This window comes from Pomacea canaliculata, linkage group LG8 (assembly GCF_003073045.1).
Source record: "Pomacea canaliculata isolate SZHN2017 linkage group LG8, ASM307304v1, whole genome shotgun sequence".
Taxonomy (NCBI): Eukaryota; Metazoa; Mollusca; class Gastropoda; order Architaenioglossa; family Ampullariidae; genus Pomacea; species Pomacea canaliculata.
In genome coordinates this window covers 21225402-21250254 of record NC_037597.1, presented here as the reverse complement: position 1 = coordinate 21250254, position 24853 = coordinate 21225402, and the positions used below count along the sequence as shown (strand labels likewise).

General features: G+C 45.5%; 1 protein-coding gene across 2 annotated transcripts in view; it reads left to right on the top strand.

The window, feature by feature from the left end:
- Window positions 1-13076, top strand: part of LOC112570507 — a 37975-nt gene extending 24899 nt beyond the window's left edge. For both annotated transcript variants that reach the window (XM_025248960.1, XM_025248961.1), the window contains one exon: window positions 11656-13076. In XM_025248960.1, the coding sequence (XP_025104745.1) occupies window positions 11656-11888 (233 nt within the window). In that variant the 3' untranslated portion in view covers window positions 11889-13076. The remainder of the gene's footprint in view (window positions 1-11655) is intronic.
- The last annotated feature ends 11777 nt before the right edge of the window (window positions 13077-24853 follow it).

The following is a 24853-nucleotide window of genomic DNA, read 5'->3' as shown; positions in this document are numbered from 1 at the left end:
TGGCCGCAATTTTTTTTTCCAAATTTTTTTTTGTTTTGTTTGTTTTGTTTGGTGGGGTTTTTTTTTTGTTTTTGGTATCGTTCTTTTGTTGGAGAAGCAGCTGTAAAGAATTTTGTTTTCGCATGGATATCTCCTCTAACAAAATTTTAATTTCCATGTCGCATATGTTTTGTTTCCCCGTTTTTCTGCAAAAGGACATCGTCAGGAGAAAAAGTAAACGCTACTTTTAAAACAAATACATGCGCAGTAACGCATGAAATTCGGGCCTACCCGGAAGCTATTTATAGAACTGCCGTTCCCGCGCCGAAAGCTAGTGGAGCTCTATCGGCGTGTCCCTGCTTACCACGTTAGTGGGGAGACTATCGCTGCTATAGCTTCGGACCGAAAGGCTCTATCGCGACGATTGGCTAACGGTGTTTCTTGCATACGGGGCCTTGTCGATGATGGCACAAGTGAGCGCAGGAGGCGCGTGTCGCTTCTACTAGGGAAGAACGTCCTTGATCGGATAATGGACTCTACCGAAGATGTGGCGCAGGCAGTACAGGCATGAAGCTCATCTTGAGAGGACAGTGTCAACAAAAGAACTGGCTAGGGCCGCTGGCAACATGCCCGTTCCTGCATTTTCAATGGCCACAATTAAAGTGACGAGCATATCACCAGATAGCGATGCACCCAGATGACAGACACAAAACCGCATTCGTGACACCCTTGGGACTATTTGAGTACACCAGGATGCCAATGGGTCTGATGTCCGCACCAGCCACTTTCCAGAGGTTAATGCAGACCACCATGTCGGACTTTTTAATTTCGATCCTTCTTGTGTACCTAGACGATCTTTTGGTATACTCCAAGACATTCGATGAACACTTAGCACACCTCGATCGGCTCTTGGGGTGCATCACGGAGACTGGGTTAAAAACTGTGGCTGGATAAGTGCCAGTTTCCTCCGGCGAGAGGTGACCTTCCTGGGGCACACCATTTCCACTGAAGGTGTCAGTTGTGAAACGGGTAAGGTGGAAATAATTTAGAAGTGGCCGGTGCCAAAGACTGTCATGGAGTTACGCAGTTTCCTTGGATTTGCCAGCTATTACCGGCGATTTATCAAGGGGTTCGCCAAGATAGCTGGCGCATTACATGACCTGGTGACGCAGGCCACGCAAGAAAAGAAAAAGAGACAGAATGATATCACAGCAAAATGTCCACCAGGCTGCGTTTGACACCCTTAAGTAGGTGTTGACAGGTGCACCAGTGCTAGGCTACACTGACTACACACAGCCCTTCATTGTAGATACGATGCCAGCAACGAGGGACTCGGTGCCATTCTGTCGCAGGTGCAAGAGGGCAGAAAGCGGGTTATTTCCTATGCCAACCGACGTCTGCGCCCCACAGAGCGAAATGACAGCAATTACAGCAGCATGAAGTTGGAATTTCTTGCGATGAAGTGGGCGGTGACTGACAAGTTCAGACACTACCTGCTAGGCGCACAGTTCATCGTGTACACCGACAACAACGCGCTTGTCCATTACCAGACTGCAAAGCTGGGAGCAGTGGAACAGAGATGGGCATCGCAGCTGGCACAGTTGACATGACTGTTGTGTATCGACCAGGCATTCAGAATCCTGTAGATGCATTGTCTAGACTTCCAATATGTGGCGGTGCTCAGGCCTGACGAGAGGGGGGGACAGGGGGGTCTGGTGTACCCGGGCCCGCGGCTGTCAAGGGGGTCCGGCCTTGGTCAGTGGATTTTTTTTCTTCTTCTCCTTTTCTTTTTTCTTTTAAAGAAAGGTCTAAGGACAGAACACTCAAGCATTACACATGCAGAAGTTGAGTTTCAAGTCTGTAGAATACAATTTCGGGTTGCTGGGGCCTGTCGTGAGAAGTGTAGTCAGCGGTTATCATATTCTCGCTGGACAAGCCAAGAGTCGTGACGGCCGCTGGACACTAAAGATTTTATCGCGTGTGAACCGCCCTGAAGACGTTGGTGCCCATGAGATTGCTTGGCTACAGGTGCCACTACGGGAGGGGGGGGGAATGGAGGAGGGGGTGCCCCTGCAAGCAAATCGGAATGAACAGGGGAGATTCAGGCAGGTATGTTACTGATGTGTGGCCACTCTGTGAACCCCATGGACGTAGATAGTGGACTGATGTCTGTACGCCGAGACTCACTGTCGGCCTCTTGCGAAGTGATCCGCGTCAGTGCTCGGCGAGCCTCTGGCCGGTCGTACTTCCGGAATAGCAGCGCGAAATGGAATTTAATGAGACGTTTGATATCAACAATATAATTACCGTAACTGTATTGCTTGTTTGCACTTTAACCAAACTTGTATCTATTTAGAACACACAAGTATTTGCTTCACTAGTCGGAAATCTTTTGTATGAAATAATAAATAATATATGAATCGTATTTAAACTTCTAGATCTATGAATCATGAAGTGTTCGCCATATATATGCTTTACCTCGGTCTCTCGCTTTATATAAAAATCGGGTATTTCGTTGTTCTACGCCCTATTCATCTACAGCGAGCTTTTAAAAACAAATATGAATAGAATATTTAATCAATACACTTCTCAAGTAATTTAATGAATGACGCGATTTTTAATAACTAAATTTATTTTTTTTAATGGGCAAATCCTTGGCTCTGTGAAAATTGTCGCCTTGAAGTCGCGAACTATAACATGAACAGGATAAACAAGAGCAAGAGGTAAATAAGATCAGTGCCTTTTTTAATGCATTCTTCTTCCAAGTGCCTTGAACAAATCTTGGCTGTCAATAGATTGAAACTTGTGGTCTGATCTAGCGGCCTGTAGCATGAATGAGAGCCGCTCGCCACTTGTCTTGATCTGTCGATATTCCTGCCCGCGGAAGCGGAAAAAAATTTACACCGAACGATTTAATACTTGCAGTTACATTCTACCAGCAGCAGTATCAACCGCCTTTTGTGTGTTTCTTTATTGATGTTACTCTTGCAGACTTTGCTGACATAGCCATTAAAGTCCTTCGCTAAACCAATGTAGGCTTAACCGGAAGTTCTGAGGTCCCGAGCCTCGTTCTAGCAGTTAAGTGAAAAAAATCGTCTGCAAGCTGTCCAGGGGATCTACGTTCATGGTGAACCCACATGGTGGGGGCCCGCCCCTGGCGCTGCAGCCTGTAAGCGAGAGACATCAAGGCTGCTTGTTTTCGTAGTTACTAAGCAACACTGAGACTCTTTTTAACCGTATCTCCATCACCAAACAAACAACTACATTAGTCTACACAGTAGATCCTTGATACAATGAGACTATATTATCCTGTAATACTATCGCAGCCAGCAAAATAAAACACATTATTGCAAAACATTTTAAAAACTGCTGTCCCGCAAATATGAGGTTTATAAATTGATCATGGTGGTGTCGCGGGAAGTTTGGAGCTGGAGGAGGTATGATAAAGAGGAGGCTAGCATGAGAAAGGTAATTTAAGTGTAGAAAAAAAAAAAAAGGATAACAGTGTTTCGCACGGTGGTGGATGGCCCGGATAAAGGTAGGGAGGAGAGTTATGTCACCGGAAAAGGGGAGGACTCTGACTACTGTAACTAAAGGTGTGGGACGATCGCACGACCTCCGGCGATGTACCAGCATCGGCCTCGGCCTCCGACCTTCTTTGTAACTCTTTTACTCAAAGCCCCGGTAAAAAGGAGATACTTATCTACCCACCATCCGTCCCCAAAGCCACCTCGGAATCTTTCTTTTGTGCGCTAGTTGTCTTCAAGGAAGCTGTCAATATGATGCTGTATACAGTCAAATCTCGCTACTATGCCACCTACGGGACCGAGCAAAAGTGGCATAGTAACGATAGTGTCATAGTACCGAGGGTTCGTACAAACGGCTTTATTTGCTCAAGTTACTTGTCAGTCCTATGCTCTCAAGAATCGTCGGCTGGCGCTAGCTGTCTCTCTCATTCTCCCCTCGCCTCTTCATCCTCCACCCGCCTCCCAACCACATCCGCGCACCTGCATCCTGTCGCTAGTCGACTCCTCCAGCTCTCGCCTCTGTCACGTGACTGTCACCCGGCCAGCGACCACCCCCATCGCCAGCCTCCCACCCTTCCTGTGTGCGTGCTATGTTCCATTCCACCTAACTGCCATGTCCCAGCACTACCATACAGTATAGTAATCGAGTTTATTGGCAAATAGCATTTGACAAGAAGGAACATCAGTGTCAATGAGATGACTAGCGTCTCAAATTGACTGACAATAATGAAGTTTGTGAGAAAGTCATAAAGTTTGTAGTCAGCAGGTAAATGACAATATTAGTTCTGTGTATAACTTTGTTCATGAATTCTATTACGTCATTCAGCTAAAATATGGCTAAACATTTCTATTTTTCTGAACATTTTACAAAAACCTTCTAATTCTCTTAAAATATTAAAAAGTATTAACACTTACTCTAGCTAACTAGTATCTTTAAAACAGTTGCTTTTGGCTTCTTCTAAAACTCAGCAGGTATTTTTAACGGCTAGTGGGACTGATGGCGGTTGAAGTCGACGAGTTTATGCTTCGTAAAAGTTGGATGAATTCAAAATTTCTGCTTTTAAAGATCTAAGGCGGGACAGTGCCAGTTCAGATATTTGTTTACGTGTAAGCAGCATTGCTGTGTGTAGTTATTGTGTGTGTTGTGTGCGCGCAGCGCGTGCGTTTTGCTAAGAGGGAATAATATCGGAAGGACTTTCGATAGGTGCTGCGTGTTTGTTATGTAAGTTGATAAAAATGATAACTGATGTGCTGTCTGGCTATTCGTCGCAGCAACACTTTTTAATGAGGTTAGTAACGACACTACGATGAAGACTTGTTTTAGGCATTTAATACTTCTTCGGTTCTTCGTTCTTCGTTACATGTAGAAGTATAAATCACTTACACAGAGAAGTATTATTCTTGCGTCACCGTCAGGAGCTTAGTACAAAAAGCGCAGCACTTAAACACAAAAGGCGATGTGATACATCTAGCCGTTGTTCTACTCTTCGATGTGCGGCAGGTTGGACATAACAGTCTGCATGACGGTAACATGTTCTCCTATTGCTAAAGGGGGGCTGGGGGGTCTTAGTTTGGAGCGGGAGCTACAAGTCTGATGGCCTTGATTATATCATCTAGTATCTTGTCCTCATTTACTAACCACATGCGCATGTAAACAAATTTTACATGTTTCAAGTAGTTGATGATAGATCCTATTGTGCACTTGTCCTACTGTCTTGCAGTCTATATTTGTACTGAATGAAGTGTAGATATTGAGGAGGTCGAGATTCGAATTGTAAACAACATTATATACTGGAAAAGATAATGGTACGATATATCAAGTACAAGTGGAGGGGCCCGGAGAGGGGTCGTCTGTGTCGCCGGGCCTTATCGGGCTGGCTCTGGCGGCCCCCTGGCGGGTGCTCATTTGTCGGTGTGTGTACCTCTCTGACTCTAACGCTGGCACACTCCCATTGCAGTAGAGATTTCTGAAGCGTGTGAGCTGTGGTTGCACAGCAGCCATGTGATGTGCACGCGTATAACCAGTCCATTGATGATGAAATTATAAACCCTCTATCGGAGTGTTTCCCACCATTCCACACGCTACTTTTGAGGAAACTGCAGGCCCTGAGGATCACGTATCCTCAGGGCTATCATTAATGCCTGGCCAGAGTTATCTCCGCCTTCACAGGAGCACGAAGCATGCGTACTGAGAAAACAACAATCAAGACTGTTTTTGTCAGGACGAGCTGCTGTTGCGAGGAGTGAGTGACACTACACCTGGTGAGGTAAAAACAACTCGTGCTCCCAGCGCCCTCAGACCCGATGTTCTCACATTAGTGCACGACCGCATGGGCCACCAAGGATATCACCGGACTATTCCACTGTTAAAAGCCAGGGTGTACTGGCCCGAAATGCACACCGATGTTAAAAACTATATAGAAATTGTGACAGTCAGGGCTTCTGCTAAGGCTAAATTTCTTTGGGGTCCCAGGGACCCCTTCTTCAGATTTTAAGGGGGTCCTGTTCTTTTCCCAAATTTGAAGGGGACCCCATTGACGAAAACTGAAGGGGTCCTCCAAACTTTTAATGCGTACTGTACGCAATTTTTTGCGTAAGCAGAAGCCCTGCAGTGACAGGTGTGTGCTAATCCGTCGGCAAAGTGTGCATACACCTCCAGGACATCTGTTAGCTGATTGCCCACTTGCAGTGCTGGTCATTGACTGTACGAAATTAGAAATGTCAAGTGACAGCAGGAATAATGTGCTAGTGATGACTGACGTGTGCAGACCATCCCCACAAGGGACCAGGAAGCCGAGATTATCGCGAACGTGTTTGTGAAGGAATGGTTTCAGAGGTTTGGTGTCCCACAGCGACTGCACAGTGATCAGGGCCGAGACTTTGAAGGCAAAGTTTGTGTGAGAGTTGTGGCCAGCTTTATGACATCAAGAAGTCCCGCACGACGCCATACCATCCCCAAGGACAATGGTCAGTGTGAGTAATTCAATCGATCCATGCACGACCTCCTGAGAACGCTTCCTGTTGACCACAAGCGGCGATGGCCAGAATACCTGCCGGAGTTACTTCAGGCCTACAACAACACTCCACATGCTGCAATAGGGTTCACGCCTCTACAGTTAGAGGACATTCAACTGCCGGAGGCGCCATACCTTCAGACGACGACAGTGAAGAAGAAACGCCAGGGTGGTATTTTACTCCTCCAAACCATCAACACAGAACTCTTGTGACAATGCCTGTGGTGCCAGAAGTAACAGTGTCTGTGGTGCCAGATATGACAGTACCAGAAGTGACAGTCCCTGTCGTGTCCGAACCGCGCAGATCGCAGCGACTTGCCGCGAGACAGGCAACAAACTCGCACAAGTGTAGGAATTAAACGGTTTGTGCGACGCTATGCCATGACATTATGAATACCATGGATATATGTTTTAGTTGAGGTGATCGGTGACACCGTAGATGACACGTACCCATTGATCAGTTTGTTTATTTTGCTATCTTGTTCATTTTTCTTCCACTTTACCGCGGCTGCGTCCAGAAAATGTCATTGACAGGAATGACACACGAGGTGATGGCTGATAATGGATAATGGATGTCAGCACCCTCTCCTCTTCAGTCTCTGTTTGATTCCTTCTGAGTCCTTGTGCCTTTATTTAGGATGGTGATGGCTGCTGGCACGAAGGACCTCTAGTAGGCAGTTTTCCGTACACGTGGCACTTTATAGCGCCTGCCTGAGGGCAACAGCTGGAAGCTGGTGTGGAGAGGGTGCTTTAGGTCCGAAATGATGTTATGTGCCATCTTTCTGACTGCATGAAGGTACAAGTCAGAAAGTGGCAGCTGTGCTTGACCAATAATTTTATTGGCCTGGTGGATGATTCTGGCCAACCTTGCCTTGTCTTTGACGAGGAGGGGACCATACCAGGCAGCGATGTTAAATGTCAGGATGCTCTCAACAAGAGACCTGTACACAGTCTCCAGCACCCCAGAGCCGACGTTGAAGCTGCGGAGTCTCCTCAGAAGGTACAGCCGTTGCTAGGCCTGTCTGTACACTTGGTCCACGTGATCACTAAAGGAGAGCTTCCCGTCGATCACTGTACCAAGGTACCTGAACACAGCAGCCCTCTGCACCTGCTGTCCCTTGATTTGGATTGGTGGGGAGAGAGGGGTTGTGCCATCTCGTCCTTCGTAGGCTCTTCCAAAGGCCATCTCTGTTTTTTCAACGTTCAGCTCCAGAAAGCTGCGGTCAAACCACTCGTCCAGTTTCCCCACACAGGCCAGGTACTGTGACAGGGACTGCTCGTCTTTCAGGCAGCCCACAAGGGCCATGTCATCTGCATATTTAACAAGTTTGAGAATAGCACTGTTAATAGTGATCTCATTTGTATATACAGAGAACAGGATGAGGGAAAGCACACATCCCTGAGGGGTACCCGTGTTGAGGATCTGCTCAACTGACAGAATCATTCCATCCACTGACGGATTGACTCCGTCAGACGAGCTGCTGGAGCCTATAGTACCTGTCGGTGGAACTCTGAGACCCACCCTCTGTGGTCGGTCCTTCAGGAATGATCTGATCCATAGAACTAGGCCAGTGTTGACATCCAGGTCTAGTAGGCGCTTTACAAGATGTTTGCGCAATTGCAATAAACACATTATTTTTCTTTAGTATCACATCATTCAGCAAAGTCATGCTGCAGACACAGAAGTGTAATTATACCGTGTATACAGACATCTTCTGTAGTACAACCTTTTACAAAATGAAGCATGAAAAGAAACAGATAAGCAGAAAATCTGAAGACAATCGTCAGGGCTCATGGCAAATCTCACTCTTTGGATCTTGTTGTCGGCAAATAGAACAGACGCCAGACTTTGCTGTTCTTTTGCTGATTGCTACAGACTGCTGTTGACACGAAACCAAGCAAACTGTACTAGGAACAGGAAGGGACGATGCTCGCAGTAGTCCACCCGAGGTTAATGATGGGAAGGCAAGGACGTTAATACATTCTCCGTGACCTTAAGATCAACATGTCTACTTTGGTCACATATTCCTCTCTATACTTTCTCTCTTGTTTACTTTAATTCTAAACGTTACGATGAACATTTTATGTCCTATTGGAAGCTTTACAGTCATTTTAGAGTTAATTATCTCTTTATTCCTCTTCGTGCATCAGGTTACACACAAGGCCTCCACCAGAGTCCGCCACCGATGTCGATCGGCTGAAACCCGCTGTAGGTGACCCCATGTCCAGCCCTTTCCTTTCGTCTCCCTTTCCACTGTTCTTCTCCAAGTTTCCTTTGGGCGGCCTCGTTTTCTTCGGCCGTCTGGAGTCCATCGTAGGGCGACTGTGGAGGTCATCTTCCATGATTCTGATCCGTAAAGGAGGGTGCTGATCACAGTTGACTGGAAGATTCTCAGCTTGATCTTCTGACTGATGTTTTTTGCCTTCCATGTGCTCCTGAGTGAGGCGAAGGCCTGGCTGGCTTTTGCCAGTCGGGCTCGAATCTCCACCTACACATCCCCGGTGTTTGACATTTTGTACCCAAGATAGGTGAAACTGTCAACTTCCTCAATCTCTTCTCCATTTAGTTTGATGGCCAGGATGAAGAGGAACGGCGACAGAATGAGCTCCGTGTCACAGACAACCTGGGATTTGAAATCGCTGTACAGCATTGCAATGACCTGAACAAGTTTTGCAGGGACTCCGTAATGCCTCAGGATCTTCCATAAGGACTCGCGGTGGATGCTGTAAAAAGCCTTCTCCAGGTCGATGAAATTGATGTACAGCGGTGTGTTCCATTCGTTGCTCTGCTCCAGAATCTGTCGCAGAATGAAGATGTGTTCAGAGCAGGATCGCCCAGGGCAAAATCCTGCTTGCTGTGGTCGGAGGTCTTTCTCAAGAGTTGCCGTCAGTCTTGACAAAACAATCTTGCTGAAGACCTTGCTGGTGAGGGAAAGAAGTGTTATAGCCCTCCAATTATTGCAGTCTCCAAGATCTCCTTTCTTGGGTAACTTGAAGATGAGCCCTGTCTTCCACGCAACAGGGAGCTGCCCTGATTCCCAAACTTGCCTGAAGATTTCAGTCAGCTTGGGAGCTGTCCCATTCACATCTGCTTTCAACATCTCTGCTGTTATTCCATCTGCCCCTGGTGCTTTGCCGCTCTTCATTGTCTTGACTGCTGCTGTCACTTCTTCCAGGCTTGGTGGGTCTGTGCAGATGTCAAGGTCTATAGCTGCTGGCTGGATGTCTGCAAGCTGAGGGGGATCTGGTCTGTTCAGAACTGACTCAAAATGTTCCTTCCAGCGCTGTAGTTTTCCAGCCTCTCCCTCGATAACATTACCGTTCATGTCTTTCACTGGCACATCACTGTTCTTAAACCCGTTGTTTTGCTGTTTGTTTATCTTGTACAGTGTCTTCAGGTCATTTTTTCTTGCTGCTATTTCACCTTCATCTGCCAGTTTCTCTATATGGTCTCTTTTGTCGGTTCTTGCCATCCTCTTTACCTCTGTGTTTCGTTTTGTATATCTTTGTCTGTGTTCTTCCTTCAGGCGTTTGGATCTAGTGCTGTTGATTTTTTGTTTGGCTTACTTTCTCTCCTCTGTATTCTTCCATGTCTCTTCCCTGATCCACTATTCTTTCTTTTTCCGTTAGAAGCCCAGTATTTTCTTTCCTGTTTACTGTAAGACTCGATGGAAGTCGTCTATGGTCATCTCTTGTTGGTCTCCTAGTGCCTGCTACTAACCCTAGGAACCTGTTCTTTACTTCCATAGCAAAGGCCCGTTTGGTGGCTGGATCTTTCAGTTTGCCGGAGTCCACTCTCTGCTTCACTCTCTGCGGCTATCACAAGAGTGTGGTCACTGGCAATGTCTGCTCCTCTGTAGGCTCGGACATCTTGAAGTGAGCTCCTCCATTTTCGGTTGATGATGACATGGTCTATCTGGTTCTTTGTGATCCCATCTGGTGATGTCCATGTTGCCTTGTGGATGTCTTTGTGTTGGAAGAGTGTGCCTCCAATCAGTAGGCTGTTTTCTTCACAAAAGTCTGCCAGTCTCTCTCCGTTGTCATTGATGGTTCCAATTCCATGCTTGCCCATGACATGCTCCCTGCAGGTGTTGTCACTTCCCACCTTGGCATTGAGGTCGCCGCTGATGAGCAACATGTCGTGGGCTGGAACGCTCTCCGAGGCTGCCTGGAGCTGATCGTAAAAAGCATCTTTGTCTTCTGCCTCGGAGTCTTCTGTTGGTGCATAGGAGGCTAGCACTGTCAGCTTGGTGTACTTTGAATGGAATCTTGCTCTCAAAAGCCTAGGTCCATAAGGCTTCCATTCCAGCAGTGCCTTTTCCGTTTTCTTGTTGAGGAGTAGAGCTACTCCTTCAGAGTGCTGAGCGTCTGATCTTCCTGAGAACAAGATTGTATGTCCTGACGCTAGTCTCCTCTTTCCCGTGCCGGTCCATCTGACCTCGCTGACTCCAGGATGTCCAAGTTGTAGTTGTCAAACTCCTTGACTAATTGGAGCATCCTGCCAGTCTGGTACAAGGTCTGCACGTTCCAGCCCCCCACCCTCAACTTTTGCCTCGGCTTGAGTAAATCCACTGTCGGGGTTTGGCTGTCGTCCATCATAAGTCCAGTCTCCTGGTGTGCTTCATTACCATCGCCATCTGTGACGAGTTCTCTGTTGTTAGTTTCGGTAACAGGCGTATTTTACACGGTGGGGTTGTTAGCCCTACCACAACCTACTGTACCGCTAGGTGAGGTGTCCACTTAGTCGCCTCTTTCCACATGTCTGGCTGGATGGCAGGGACCCTATTCTTACAATGCTCGCTAGGCAAGCATACCCCGGGGTCCCACAGGGGAGAGTTAGTTATACTCATTCATTTTTACATATTTTAGCTGAGGCATTCTTCTCTTTAAAAACTTCTCTCTTCACTCTTATGTTCTTCATGATATGCTGGGTTCAGCATCATTAGCGATTTAAAAAAAAAAACTCGTTTCGTATTTGATTATGTTGCATGGTGTTTGGCTTTGTTATGATGAACGACACAGAAATAACATTTAACAATGGAAGTTTCTATAGATGTTTGGTAGTGATAATACATTTGTGATTAGGACTTTGTGTGTGTAGTAGTATGTAACTGTGTGTGTTTGTGTGTTTACAGGAGATGTGTTGCGACCTAATGACAAAAGACATTTTTCAACCTACGACCGAGACCCGACCGGCTGTGTCAGGACACGGAACAGCGCCTGGTGGTACCCGGATGACTGTGGCAGCACTTACCTCAACAGCCCTAATGCAAGGGGCAATGTTTGGGGTAGCTTCAGCAACCTGCAGTTCTCGGAGATGAAGCTGAAGCCAGTCGACTCAACACGTTGGTATACACCGCCCCCCTGACGATCTCACAGATGAAGACGAAGCCAGACTAACATCTTGTCTCCTGTACCCACTGCTTACACCGCCAGTCGACTGTTCACTGTTCACTACAGGTTCCACTGATGATGTGAGCTCAGTGTACATTAACCTCTCGCAATAGTCTAGCATCTGACCCTAGTGCAGACTACTGTACTTTAATTGTTTACTTTTAGTATATTGCCTGGTGATTCTATTATACACGTGTTGTATTACTTCTTTCAGATTTGGGCTTGCTTTGATAAACTAACATGTTTACAAACGTCAAGTCTAAGTTTAGTAATTAATTCAGCATTTAATTGTGCCTAGGTTGTAGTAAACGTGTCATGAACTGTCGCTAATAGTTTATAGTAAAAGTGTCATGAACAATATATTAGCTATACACCTGAGAGTTTATAGTAAACGTGTCATGAACTATATATTAGCTATACATCTAATACTTTATGTAATGTTGGCGGTTGACTCAGTGTGAATTGGTTAACAATCATCCGGGAGTTTCATTTTCACAATCATGCAAAAGCACGGATACTGATTGTATCCAACACTGCTGTTCATTATTTCCCTGCTGACGATGACTGACCATGACTCAGATTGCTACATTTTCTAATTGTTTGGTGTTTAAAAGGCTTCAAGTTTATTTTGTGTTATGTTGTGAAACTTTACCGTGTCCTGTAGTTTGCTTTATTTAAGCAAAAACTTACATTTTCACAAACCTATGAGCGAAGCTTACTTTTCGTAAAAACAAATAGAACTAGTGCGAAGAATGAACAGATATTTTTACAAAAGCAATTAAATTATAAGTAGTATTGTTGATATTTCTGCTTTGACTAAATGTGATGACATCACTGTAAATATTACTTGTCCTTTAAACTAATGATAAAGGTAGTTGATACATCACATCTCTTACTTAATTGTACAAAACAAATAAACTATTTTTATATTTGTTTTACACTGAAGAGCTTTAACAGCAAGGCGCTAGCAAAGTCTCAACACACACCTGACGACACCTGTGTATTCTTTGTGTAGAACTTCCACGACAAACTTTCTGTTACAATATTGCAGTTAGTGTGGCTGTAGTAGCTACCGTAGACTAGTGTGTGTGGCTGTAGTAGCTACCGTAGACTAGTGTGTGTGGCTGTAGTAGCTACCGTAGACTAGTGTGTGTGGCTGTAGTAGCTAACGTAGACTAGTGTGTGTGGCTGTAGTAGCTACCGTAGACTAGTGTGTGTGGCTGTAGTAGCTACTGCAGACTAGTGTGTGTGGCTGCAATAGCTACCATAGACTAGTGTGGCTGTAGTAGCTACCGTAGACTAGTGTGTGTGGCAGTAGTAGCTACTGACTAGTGTGTGTGGCTGTAATAGCTACCATAGACTAGTGTGGCTGTAGTAGCTACCGTAGACTAGTGTGTGTGGCTAGTAGCTACTGCAGACTAGTGTGGTGGCTGTAGTAGCTACGTAGACTAGTGCTGTAGTAGCTACCGTAGACTAGTGTGGCTGTAGTAGCTAGTAGACTAGTGTTTGGCTGTAGTAGCTACCGTAGACTAGTGTGTTGGCTGTAGTAGCTACGTAGACTAGTGTGTGTGGCTGTAGTAGCTAACGTAGACTAGTGTGTGTGGCTGTAGTAGCTAACGTAGACTAGTGTGTGTGGCTGTAGTAGCTAACGTAGACTAGTGTGTGTGGCTGTAGTAGCTAACGTAGACTAGTGTGTGTGGCTGTAGTAGCTAACATAGACTAGTGTGTGTGGCTGTAGTAGCTACGTAGACTAGTGTGTGTGGCTGTAGTAGCTAGTAGACTAGTGTGTGTGGCTGTAGTAGCTACAGTAGACTAGTGTGTGTGGCTGTAGTAGCTAACGTAGACTAGTGTGTGTGGCTGTAGTAGCTACCGTAGACTAGTGTGTGTGGCTGTAATAGCTACCATAGACTAGTGTGGCTGTAGTAGCTACCGTAGACTAGTGTGTGTGGCAGTAGTAGCTACTGCAGACTAGTGTGTGTGGCTGTAATAGCTACCATAGACTAGTGTGGCTGTAGTAGCTACCGTAGACTAGTGTGTGTGGCAGTAGTAGCTACTGCAGACTAGTGTGTGTGGCTGTAATAGCTACCGTAGACTAGTGTGGCTGTAGTAGCTACCGTAGACTAGTGTTTGGCTGTAGTAGCTACCGTAGACTAGTGTTTGGCTGTAGTAGCTACAGTAGACTAGTGTGTGTGGCTGTAGAAGCTACCGTAGACTAGTGTGTGTGGCTGTAGTAGCTACAGTAGACTAGTGTGTGTGGCTGTAGTAGCTAACGTAGACTAGTGTGTGTGGCTGTAATAGCTACCGTAGACTAGTGTGTGGCTGTAGTAGCTACTGTAGACTAGTGTGTGTTAGGCTGTAGTAGCTACAGTAGACTAGTGTGTGTTTCTGTAGTAGCTAACGTAGACTAGTGTGTGTGGCTGTAGTAGCTAAAGTAGACTAGTGTGTGTGGCTGTAGTAGCTAAAGTAGACTAGTGTGTGTTAGGCTGTAGTAGCTACCATAGACTAGTGTGTGTGGCTGTAGTAGCTACTGCAGACTATTGTGTGTGGCTGTAGTAGCTACTGCAGACTAGTATGTCGCTGTAGTAGCTACTGTAGACTAGTGTTAGTAGCTGTAGTAGCTACCATAGACTAATGTGTGTGGCTGTAATAGCTACCGTAGACTAGTGTGTGGCTGTAGTAGCTACCGTAGATTACTGTGGCTGTAGTAGCTAACGTAGACTAGTGTGTGTGGCTGACTATTGTATTTTAAAATGTCACGTGACGCTTTGCTTAATAAGTATTTGTCCTAAACTGAAGCCATCTCATGTTGTTTATTTGAAAGAGTGCGCATGTCCTCGGGAAGTTCCTGACACTCTGTCTGTCTGTCTGTCTGTCTGTCTGTCTGTCTGTCTGTCTGTCTCTATATGTCTGTCCTTACTTACTTTTTCCATCTTTCGATTCCTTTATATCTTTTTCTTCACTCGTCACCCACTCTTTACTCTTACTATACAGTTTTCAAGAAAATAATATTTCTATAACATGTACAACCAAACCGTCCTTGCTGAAGTTTCATGAGGTGTGCAGTTGTTGCACTGGTCTTTATGTTTATTTCACTTCTACTTGCTTCCTCTACAAACACGTGACTTTGATACACAGGAAGAAAGAAAGTCAGAGGTTCGTTAGTCGGTTCTTCCTCTGGCCACCGGGATGCCGGCCACCCTCCAAGGTGCCTGGAAGGACAGTCTTCGACAGGGTGTCGTGCCGTGTACACACGCTTCTCTTACACACTGATCACAGTTCATTAAACATGTTTGTAAACATTCACTGAGATTATACGAGAGTTAAATAAACACATCTGTCATCATTTAGCAACATCACTGTGGATTTCTAGGGCACAAGAACATTCTCTAATGTTCTACAGCAGGGAGGACTAGTGTTTAGTTGAAGGAAAGTATTTCAAACATCAGTGAAGTTGTCCAGCGTGCACTCCATGTTCCAGCTTGCTGTATCGCCTTCAGTTATCATTCGCAGTTTTGAAATGTGGCCCTCACAGATAACCTTTGACCTGGTTGATAACATGTACTGCGTTTCGTCTCACTGCCAATCACAAGAGGGAAGAGGCCTGGCATGCTACAGAGAATATAATTGTGCTACCATAGCAACTCAGATGGTGAAGAGACACGAGCTGAAGTGTCTGGAGCTCGTCAAGTGGCCGGAACACAATGCTTCAAAGATTTCTACCCCGGGTGACAAAGACAATCAAGAGCTCGCTCGGCGTACGACACACATAGCTAAGAGAAATCACTAATGTGTCCTAATGCAAAAAGCACAACAAAGTAAAATAATAAAGGTCCTAAAATGAAAGAAGCAAACCTCACAGTTTATAGTGTGACAAAATAATTGCATTAATCTCGCCACGTTCAAACTTGCACATTCAATAGACGCGTGTCTAAAATAATTAATAAATAATTGCCCTCTGTTGGATCACCACCTTGCCGCGGTCGGGGGGCTTGCGTGTCTCGATGACCCTAAGAGCTATGCCGACAGGAGCATCAGCTCCTAGCAGGGTCACCCAAGTCGGACAGGTCGAAGGGTAGAGACCAGACAAAGAGTGGTCCATGAGTGCTGAAGTCGGAGGTGGTGGGCCGCAAGGCGCACTCTGAAATAACCACACCACCACGCAACACAGCCTATGCCACTTGGAGAAAGTAATGACAGAAATGGTGCTCGCCCTGTGAAGATCCGCCAGGCAGGTGCAGTGCCGGGCTCCGTGCCTCAAAGGAGCCCACCCTCAGCTACTGGAGGTCCCTTCAACTCGTCTCGTGGAGCCAGGGGACGAGGAAGGAAAGCGACTGGCCAGAGTACCACCAAAGCCAAGGACAACCCCAACATCAACATCATACATTGGAATGCAGAAGGGGTTACCAACAAGAAGATAGAACTGGAACAGTTCCTGCACCAGAACAGCATTAACATCTGCTGTATTCAGGAAACCCATCTACAAAAAGAAAAGCCCTTCAAGATCAGAGGGTACCAGACATTTAGGAGTGATCGTCAGGGGAGAAAGAAAGGTGGAGTGTTGACCTTAGTCAGAAACAACATGAATGCAAGCGAAACGAAAAGATACTGCGGATGAGGCAGAATACATAGAAGTCAAGGTCACCATCACAAACAGCGTCCTCCATGTCATCAACTATTACTGCCCCAGTGACAAGATGCTGTCCCTTGACACTATCCAGGTTCCAGACAGCGGCTTCCTCATCGCCGGAGACTTTAACAGCCAGTCCCAGAGTTGGGGATACAACATCCTTGACAAGCGAGGAGAAGATATCGAAACTTGGCAAGACGAGAACCATCTAATCCTTGTCAACGACCCCACAGATCCACCAACCTTCTACTCGCGCCGCTGGCACACAACAACAAAACCAGACCTGGCTCTCTGCACAGACGACATCCACAAGAATTTGAGCAGAACAGTCTTAGACCAGCTGGGAGGAAGTGACCATCGCCCAGTACTCCTTACCATCACAGGAAGTACGACACCTGACCCCGCAGCACGCCAGATGGAATCATAAGAAGGCACAGTGGGGGCTGTTCAGAATACGAACAAATGAGCTCACGAAAGACATCAAGGTGGAAGGACTAAACATCAACAACGTCGTCAAAGATTTCAATGCCAGTATCATCAAGGCAGCCAAAGAACTATCCCACGAGGGGTGTGAAAGGACTACACTCCGTACTGGACAGCAGAACTTCAGAGAGCTCACGATGACCTGACAAAAGCCAGAGAAGAAGCAGAAACCAACCCCAGTCAAGAAAACAACATCAAGCTGCAAGAAACAAATGCCAAACTGCTAAGAACAAAAGTAGAGTGCAAGAGAAGAAGCTGGAGAGAAAAGACAGCAGGGCTGAATATGGAGAGAGACACCACCAAGCTGTGGAGGCTGACCAAGGCACTAAATGATGAGGGTAACAAGGGACAGAAGATCACCCTTGAAGAAGATGGACAGACACTGACAGATAAGGCAGCAGCAAATGCATTTGCGCAAGCATATGCAAAGGAGAGCAGCATCACCATCCCACCGCATCTGCAAAAAGAATTCAGAAAAGAAGAGAAAGAAAGAAAAACAAATGGGGACGTCCATGAGTCGATGCAGCAAGATATCACCATCCAAGAACTGAAGAATGCCATCAAACAGCTGAAGAAGAAAAAATCTCCAGGTCCAGACAACATAACGAATGAGATGCTGCAACACCTTGGCAGCACAGCCCTCACTAAACTACTGGACATTTTCAACCTTAGCTGGAGAGAAGGCCAGGTACCTCAGTGCTGGAAGGAAGCCAGGATGATCCCTGTTCTGAAAAAAGGGAAGAACAAGTCGCGAATCTTGAGCTACCGCCCCATCAGCCTGATAAGCTGCGTCTGCAAGACCATAGAGCGCATCATCAATCAGCGCCTGCAGTGGTACCTGGAATCTGAAAGCATCTTCATCCCAGAGCAAGCAGGCTTCAGAAGATACAGAAGCACCGAAGATCAGACAACGCACCTAGCACAGGTCATAGAGGATGCTTTCCAAGCCCAGAAGGTCACCCTAGCGGTCTTCATTGATATGCAGAAGGCTTTCGACAAGGTCTGGAAGGATGGACTCCTGGTCAAGCTCCAGCGAAGCAACATCAGCAGCAACATGTACCGGTGGATCAAGTCCTACTTGCACAACCGAAGAGCCAGGGTGCTTGTAGACGGACACTGTGGCCGTAAGGTGCTGCTACGACACGGAGTACCACAAGGGGGAGTACTCTCACCGACCTTGTTCATACTCTTCATCAACGACCTGGTACCAGAGCTTCCAAGGGGAGTCCAAGCAGCACTGTATGCAGATGACCTGGTCATATGGTGCTCAGAAGAGTATGCAACAACAGCAACCTACAGGATGCAGCTTGCACTAGACAAAGTGGCAGCCTGGGCAGACAACTGGTGTGTTACCATCAACCATGACAAGACAACAGCCACTCTTTTCTCTCTCTCCACCAAAGCGCAAGCTGGCAGACTAAAGTTGGGAGACACTCCACTGACACTTGAAGACCAGCAGACGCACCTGGGAGTCACTTTTGACAAAAGATTGACATGGAAGCAACACATCCTGGACGCAGAAGCAAAAGCCAGAAGAAAGCTGAACATCATGAGAAAGCAGGCAGGAACACACTGGGGCGCCAACGAAAAGATCCTGAAGACCATGTACCAAGGTACTGTAAGACCACACCTTGAGTACGGATCAAGCACCTGGATGACAGCAGCCAAGTCACACCTTCAGACTTTGGACAAGGTGCAGAACCAAGCACTGAGAGTAATAACAGGCGCCATGAGATCTACGCCAATAGACAAGATGGAGCAGATAACAGGCATACCCCAATTAAACAAGAGAAGGGAATGCAAAGCACTCGTGCAGGCCACCAAGTACAGGCACAGTGAAGACCACCTGATGAGTGCCAGACAGAAACAGCTGTCCTCGGGAAGGCTGAAAAGATCCAGCTTTGTGCGAGAGACGCAGGCACTACACAGAAAATACCAAACAAAGCTTCCTGCACAGGTCCAGGTACCGACTCTCTACCTCGATCCTCCTGCTTGGAAAGACAGAACAGGGAACATTACCATCTGCACCACAGTTCCTCACCTCACAACAAAGGATGAGCATAGCGACGTGAGCAAGAGAGCCCTGACGCTAGCCATGCTAGAAGAAAGGTACCCCCAGGAATCATGGATAAGGGCCTACACAGACGGGTCAGCCACAGACGCTATCCAGAGGAGAGGGGCCGGCGTGTACATCCAGTTCCCAAATGGACAGAGGCAGGCAGCAGCAATACCAACTGGCCTCCACTGTACAAACTATAGAGCAGAAGTAGAAGCCCTGGTCCATGCAGCAAACATCATCAGCAGCAGAGCAGACCATGACAGCCAGGTCGTCTTCCTGACTGATGCTCTGTCGGTGCTGCAGGCAGTCAACAACAACAAACTGCCAGACCTGGAAGCCGCGCTGCTAAACATCAAGTGCCTCAGAACGGCTCTGCAGTGGATCCCATCACACTGCGGGATAGATGGGAATGAGGAAGCTGACAGGATGGCCAAGTTGGGTGCAGAGGACGAGCAAGAAGACAATGCAGTCAACATGTCAGAGATGAAAACCATCATTAAGTCTCTGTACAGGCCACAGCAACCACTGGACAGTTACCATCAGCTGTCCAGACCGGACCAGGTCGCCATCTTTCGCCTCAGGACCGGGCACAACAGGCTGCTTCACCACTTACACAGGAAGTTGCACTTCGTGCCGTCCCCGAGATGCTCTTGTGGAGAGGCAGACCAGACTGTAGAACACATCCTGCAGGACTGTGGGAACCTCCGTACCCTGAGGAAAGAGACGCGGCCACAGTCGGAGACCCTGCACAACAAGCTGTACAGGCCAGTGGAGGCTCTGCAGAGGACCAATTTCATATCAAGAGCTGGTCTCCAAGTGTGATAAAAGAGGCGAACGACCAAAAAAAAAAAAAACTTGCACATTCAATAGACGCGTGTCTAAAATAATTAATAAAGGGGGATAGAATTTGCATTTGACTGATTAATGATGACAGCACCAGTGATGCCTCATGTGTCACCCGACCAGTGACCCCAGTGACCCCAGTGGAGGCAAACCTTCGGAAGCGTGACGTCAGCGCCCTTGACATTCCGCACTAAGCCAACCTCCGCTTCACTGTTTGCCATGAAACTTGTTGTGGGGCTACTTCTACATCTTGTAAACACTATCAAGGGCTGCATACAGCTAATTGCCACAATAAAATAACTCAAGGCCTACAACTGATGACAGGTAAAGGTAAAATAAACGAGGGCCAACACAACACAGACGATGTTAAAGTTCAAGTAGGTGACAGTAGTCATCATCGCGAGCATCGTCTCTGTGGCGTAGTGGTTACCAACGAAGTCTTTAGATTGACAGCTGGTGGGTTCATGCCTTAGATACATATTTTTGTTTTTTTGTTTTTGGAGTTTTGCTTTGGGGTGTTTTCTGCATTTTTCTTCTCATACAGCGCACACCCCTAATATATAATATTATTTCTGTATTCTCTTATTGCTGTAGTTATAATGGCCTTAGAAAAGTTCCAGATAGGATGAACCTGATGTGTTGTTCAATACAATGACTGTTTTCTTATCTGTTGCTCTCAAGCTAGTGTATGAATGAGGAGCAGGAGTGAAAGTGGAGTTTGCATGCCTGTGTGAGAAGAGCGAGAGAGATGCAAGAAAACATGTGAGTGCAGGAGAGAGACAGAAAGCAAGAGAATGGGAGAATGTTATTATAGATAAGAGAGAGGGACTGAGGAAACCAGAGTTCCAACCCCCCTGAAAAATAAAACCCTGACGCCCAACTTGTGGACAGGTGTTACTGTGACTCAACCTAAAAAAAAGAGATTTTATGGAGAGTCATCAAGCAAAAAGTGAATGCCTGGGGTTTGCACATTGAGGTGCCCTGAATGCAAAGACCCATGAAGAGTCTTGAAATGTAAATATTTACAAATATAGCTTTGTTCAGTCAAAAGTTGTATTAAATTATTTACATCATGAAACTGATAACCCAGAAGATGCATTATGATTGAAAGCAAGTGACTAGTACACACATCTATGTTGAAAACTGCTTTATACATTCACTGAATATGGTGATTCGAACACACACAATGTAATGTCATTGACAGATGACAAGAATTTTTAATACTAGAGGTAATTAAATCTGATTAGTTACAAAACAAATTGATACATTGTAAAAGAATGCATGGCTTGAGAAAAAAATTCCTAGTTTCTTACATCTAGAGCAATACCCTTCGCACACACACCTTTCACTTACTATTTAGCAGTTGAAATGAAAAACAAGATTTTGTGTGTGGGTATATACATATATTCCTTCTGCATTTTTAGCATAGCATAAGGTTTGCATGAAATCAGTAAAACAAGTTCTCCTGCAGTGGCATGTTCAGGTATTGAGTAAATACTAATTTCCTGACAATTTACTAAATGCAACAAAAAACCCAAATTCATCTGCTTGACACCAATGATCTTATAACTAGCATTGGCAATAGTGTGCAAACTGTTCCTATCATGGACAGACAAGCACAGCATTTGGCATTTTTAACCAGTGCTTGTATTTGTGAGCATTGGATTTTATAACCTTTTACTTTCAGAATTCTTTAAGAAATATTTTGTGTAATGTAGCACTACTTGGTGCATTCCTTACATCTTCACCCGTGCACTTAGCTCATGTTTTTCAGAGTGTCATCAGTTTGTGAAGCTTATGATTCAAGAATCTTTATTTTTTCATCCTTTTAATGATATTGAGATATTCAAAATATACACATATTCACATGCATGACTGTATATCTTATATGCAATCTCTCTCATTCACACACACACATTCAGGTACTGGTCAGTTTGTAACACTTAATACATTAAAAGCTAATTTTTTGCCTCACTCATTTGTTCTCTCTTTCTTCTAGCCCTTCAATGCAAATTGGATCACTGCATGTGTAATCAAATAATTCAAAGCATTTAAACACATGTCATCAACAGAAAAGTTTTGGAGGTGATTTTTTTTTGGCCCCCTCTTTCATTCTTACCTAAACACAGATATATAAACACAATATTCTTACTCATATCTGCCTATATATATAAACCGCTTATGTATACATGTGTAACACCTACAGGCCTTATAATCTGCTTGTATATATATATAACTCCCCTTGCACATACACTCATCTCTGCTTTTATATATATATATGTAACCTCCCTTACACACATACTCATTGTAACGTTTTTTGGGAAGGGTGTGTTAGGAATGTACGCCAGCACGTGTAAACATCTACATGTAAACCACGCTCGCCGCACTCTTTCACCTTTTTCAACAAAAAATGCCAACGGTTACACATTTAATGTTTAACGTGAAAGAAATGGAACGATGGAGAGAAGATAAACACGAGATAATATGACGTTGAAACCCTACTGCCCATGATCTATGAGCTTCACTGTCACTTAGCTGACTGGGACGATCAGGTAATCCAAATCCTGGCGATGTAGATAGTATCCGTTTGATATCCACATACACACACAGATGTCCGGTGGCACAGCTACAGGTTACAAGTCCTGTACTTCAAATGTTCCGCATAACTCTACCCTTGGGTATGGGAAGTATCGGCGACTGTTACGCACGAGATGCCAGAAGGTCCAGAGTCTGTCCTCTCACACAGAAACCCGGTAGATATAAGCGTTAGCATCCGTTGCAATTTGATGCTAAAACTTCGTTAACCTGTCCACAAAACAGATCTCCCGCTGAATACCTCCTCGGCAACACTACACTCTCTTGAGCTCACCAGATGATGACTCAGCTTTTATGTGGATGGACGTTGCTGTTCTCCTTTCTTTTAAGAAGGTCTAAGGACAGAACACCAGCATTAATGCAGAAGTTGAGTTTGAGTGTAGATATTGAGATTCGAATTGTAATACATTATATACTGGGACGATTACAAGTACAAGTCATCTGTCCCGGGTCTCTCGGGCCCTGACAGTAGGGGACAGTGGGACAGCCGGACTGTAGCGATGTGACGCAGCCGTGGACGGCATCCGCCCCCGATGCTCTCAAACGACTACTTCAGACATGTAAGCTGTGTTATTTGTTATTATTTTTAATTTTGTGTTAGAATGTTACGGACTAGGATGATTAAATTAAAATCATAACAAGTGCGTTTCACATTTTGGCAGACGAGCCAGTCCAAAGACGTCCGCAGACCGCATCCGACCTGAAGGCCGTACTTTGCCCACCCGGGAGTTACTCCATGGTTTCTGAAGTTTCCTTAACGAAGAACTCGTAATGTATCGGCGAATCTGTCAAGCAAGCTGTTTATCCCTGTTGACAGATGGACTGGTTACATACGCGAAAGTTTTAATCGGTTAATCTTCTAGAAGTGTACATCACATTGATTGTCGTCTGTAGTTATCATCTTGCTGTCAATCCCTCTTAAAGACAATTTCCATGACAGCAGCGTTGACCAGAGAGCCTAGTCTTTATGGATGCCGCTCAACATAAAACGAGGTTGACTCGCTCAGTGCAGCGACCTGTTTCTTGATCAGGAGTGCAGGAGGCTCATGTGCTTGTTGAATTGTAGCTGCCATATTTCATTTCCAGTGTAAGGGGTCCGGGAAATGACAAATAAGATGAGCGAGTTTTCAACTCCGAAATCCAGTTTTGTTTTGGGTTTTTCACTCTCCCCACACCCATCCACCCACCACAGTTGCAAATACGTCACTGTAAACATGACCTTGTTTGTCCTCTCATTTCACAGATGTGCGCACAAAGTGAGAGAGGAGGAGTAGAGATATGCATAATTAATCCGAACGTGGGGAAGAAGCGCGCGCGCACACACACACATACACACCGTTTCGTAAGGAAAGAGTAAAATCTCTGTACTTGACCTCTGAGTGTTGCTGACATTATGATCAGGGATACTATGAAGATTATTGATATGTGTATCTCTCATATCAGGTCCTCCATGACCTTGTACCTGATGATTTTTTTTTTGTCCACAGTATTTATCATTGCGGATGTCCTGCACAGATCTAAGGATTTTGTTTTTCGATTATAAATCATTATATTTTTGTTTGCAGAATAGAGACTTACTTCACTGCGACCATGTCCTGGCATGAGCGTGCATAACGTGTTTGTATTTACCTCGTGTATGAGTAGACGTGTCTGTTACATGAGAATATGGGTGCATGGTGTTAGTGATCCGTTTATAAGGAGGGATCTGTCTATTACTTCTGTAAAGCGTTCTCAGCAAGCGCTATAAAAGTATTCGTTATTATTATTAAAATATTTCCATGCTTGTGGAAAGATAACCAAGCCTCTTAAAGTGAACTAAACCAGAAGTTACAGATTTTTGGCAAAAGAGTGCTCTCTCTCTCTCAAGAAGAAACCCTTTCAGAAACTGCTTTGCACTTCATCATGTTTAAAGGCTTGTCCCTTTCTTTATTAGACTTTTGTACTCTATGCGTTGATGGATGGGAGACACAGGCTGCTGTCACCGCAGCTCTACATCATGTAGAGGCCGGGGCACATGTGGGGTTAACCGAGGCCTTATGCGTGACGTCAGTGTCACAACAAAGACAAGTCAGACCACGCTTGCTAATTAAACATTCGGAAACTGTCGGGAGTAGGGGGGAAGATTTACATTTCTGATATTAAGCAGTTATTACCATTGCGGTAATGTTTGTATTCAAGAATAACGATAGAAGATCCGGCACGCTCGTGATTTAGTCACAACTGTTGGCATTGCGTCCACAATTTGTTGGTATTACAAAGAAGCTCACAAAGATTTTGCAGAACTGTCGACATTGTTTTTGAGTAGATGATCGGCGTACAACTAGACTCGTGT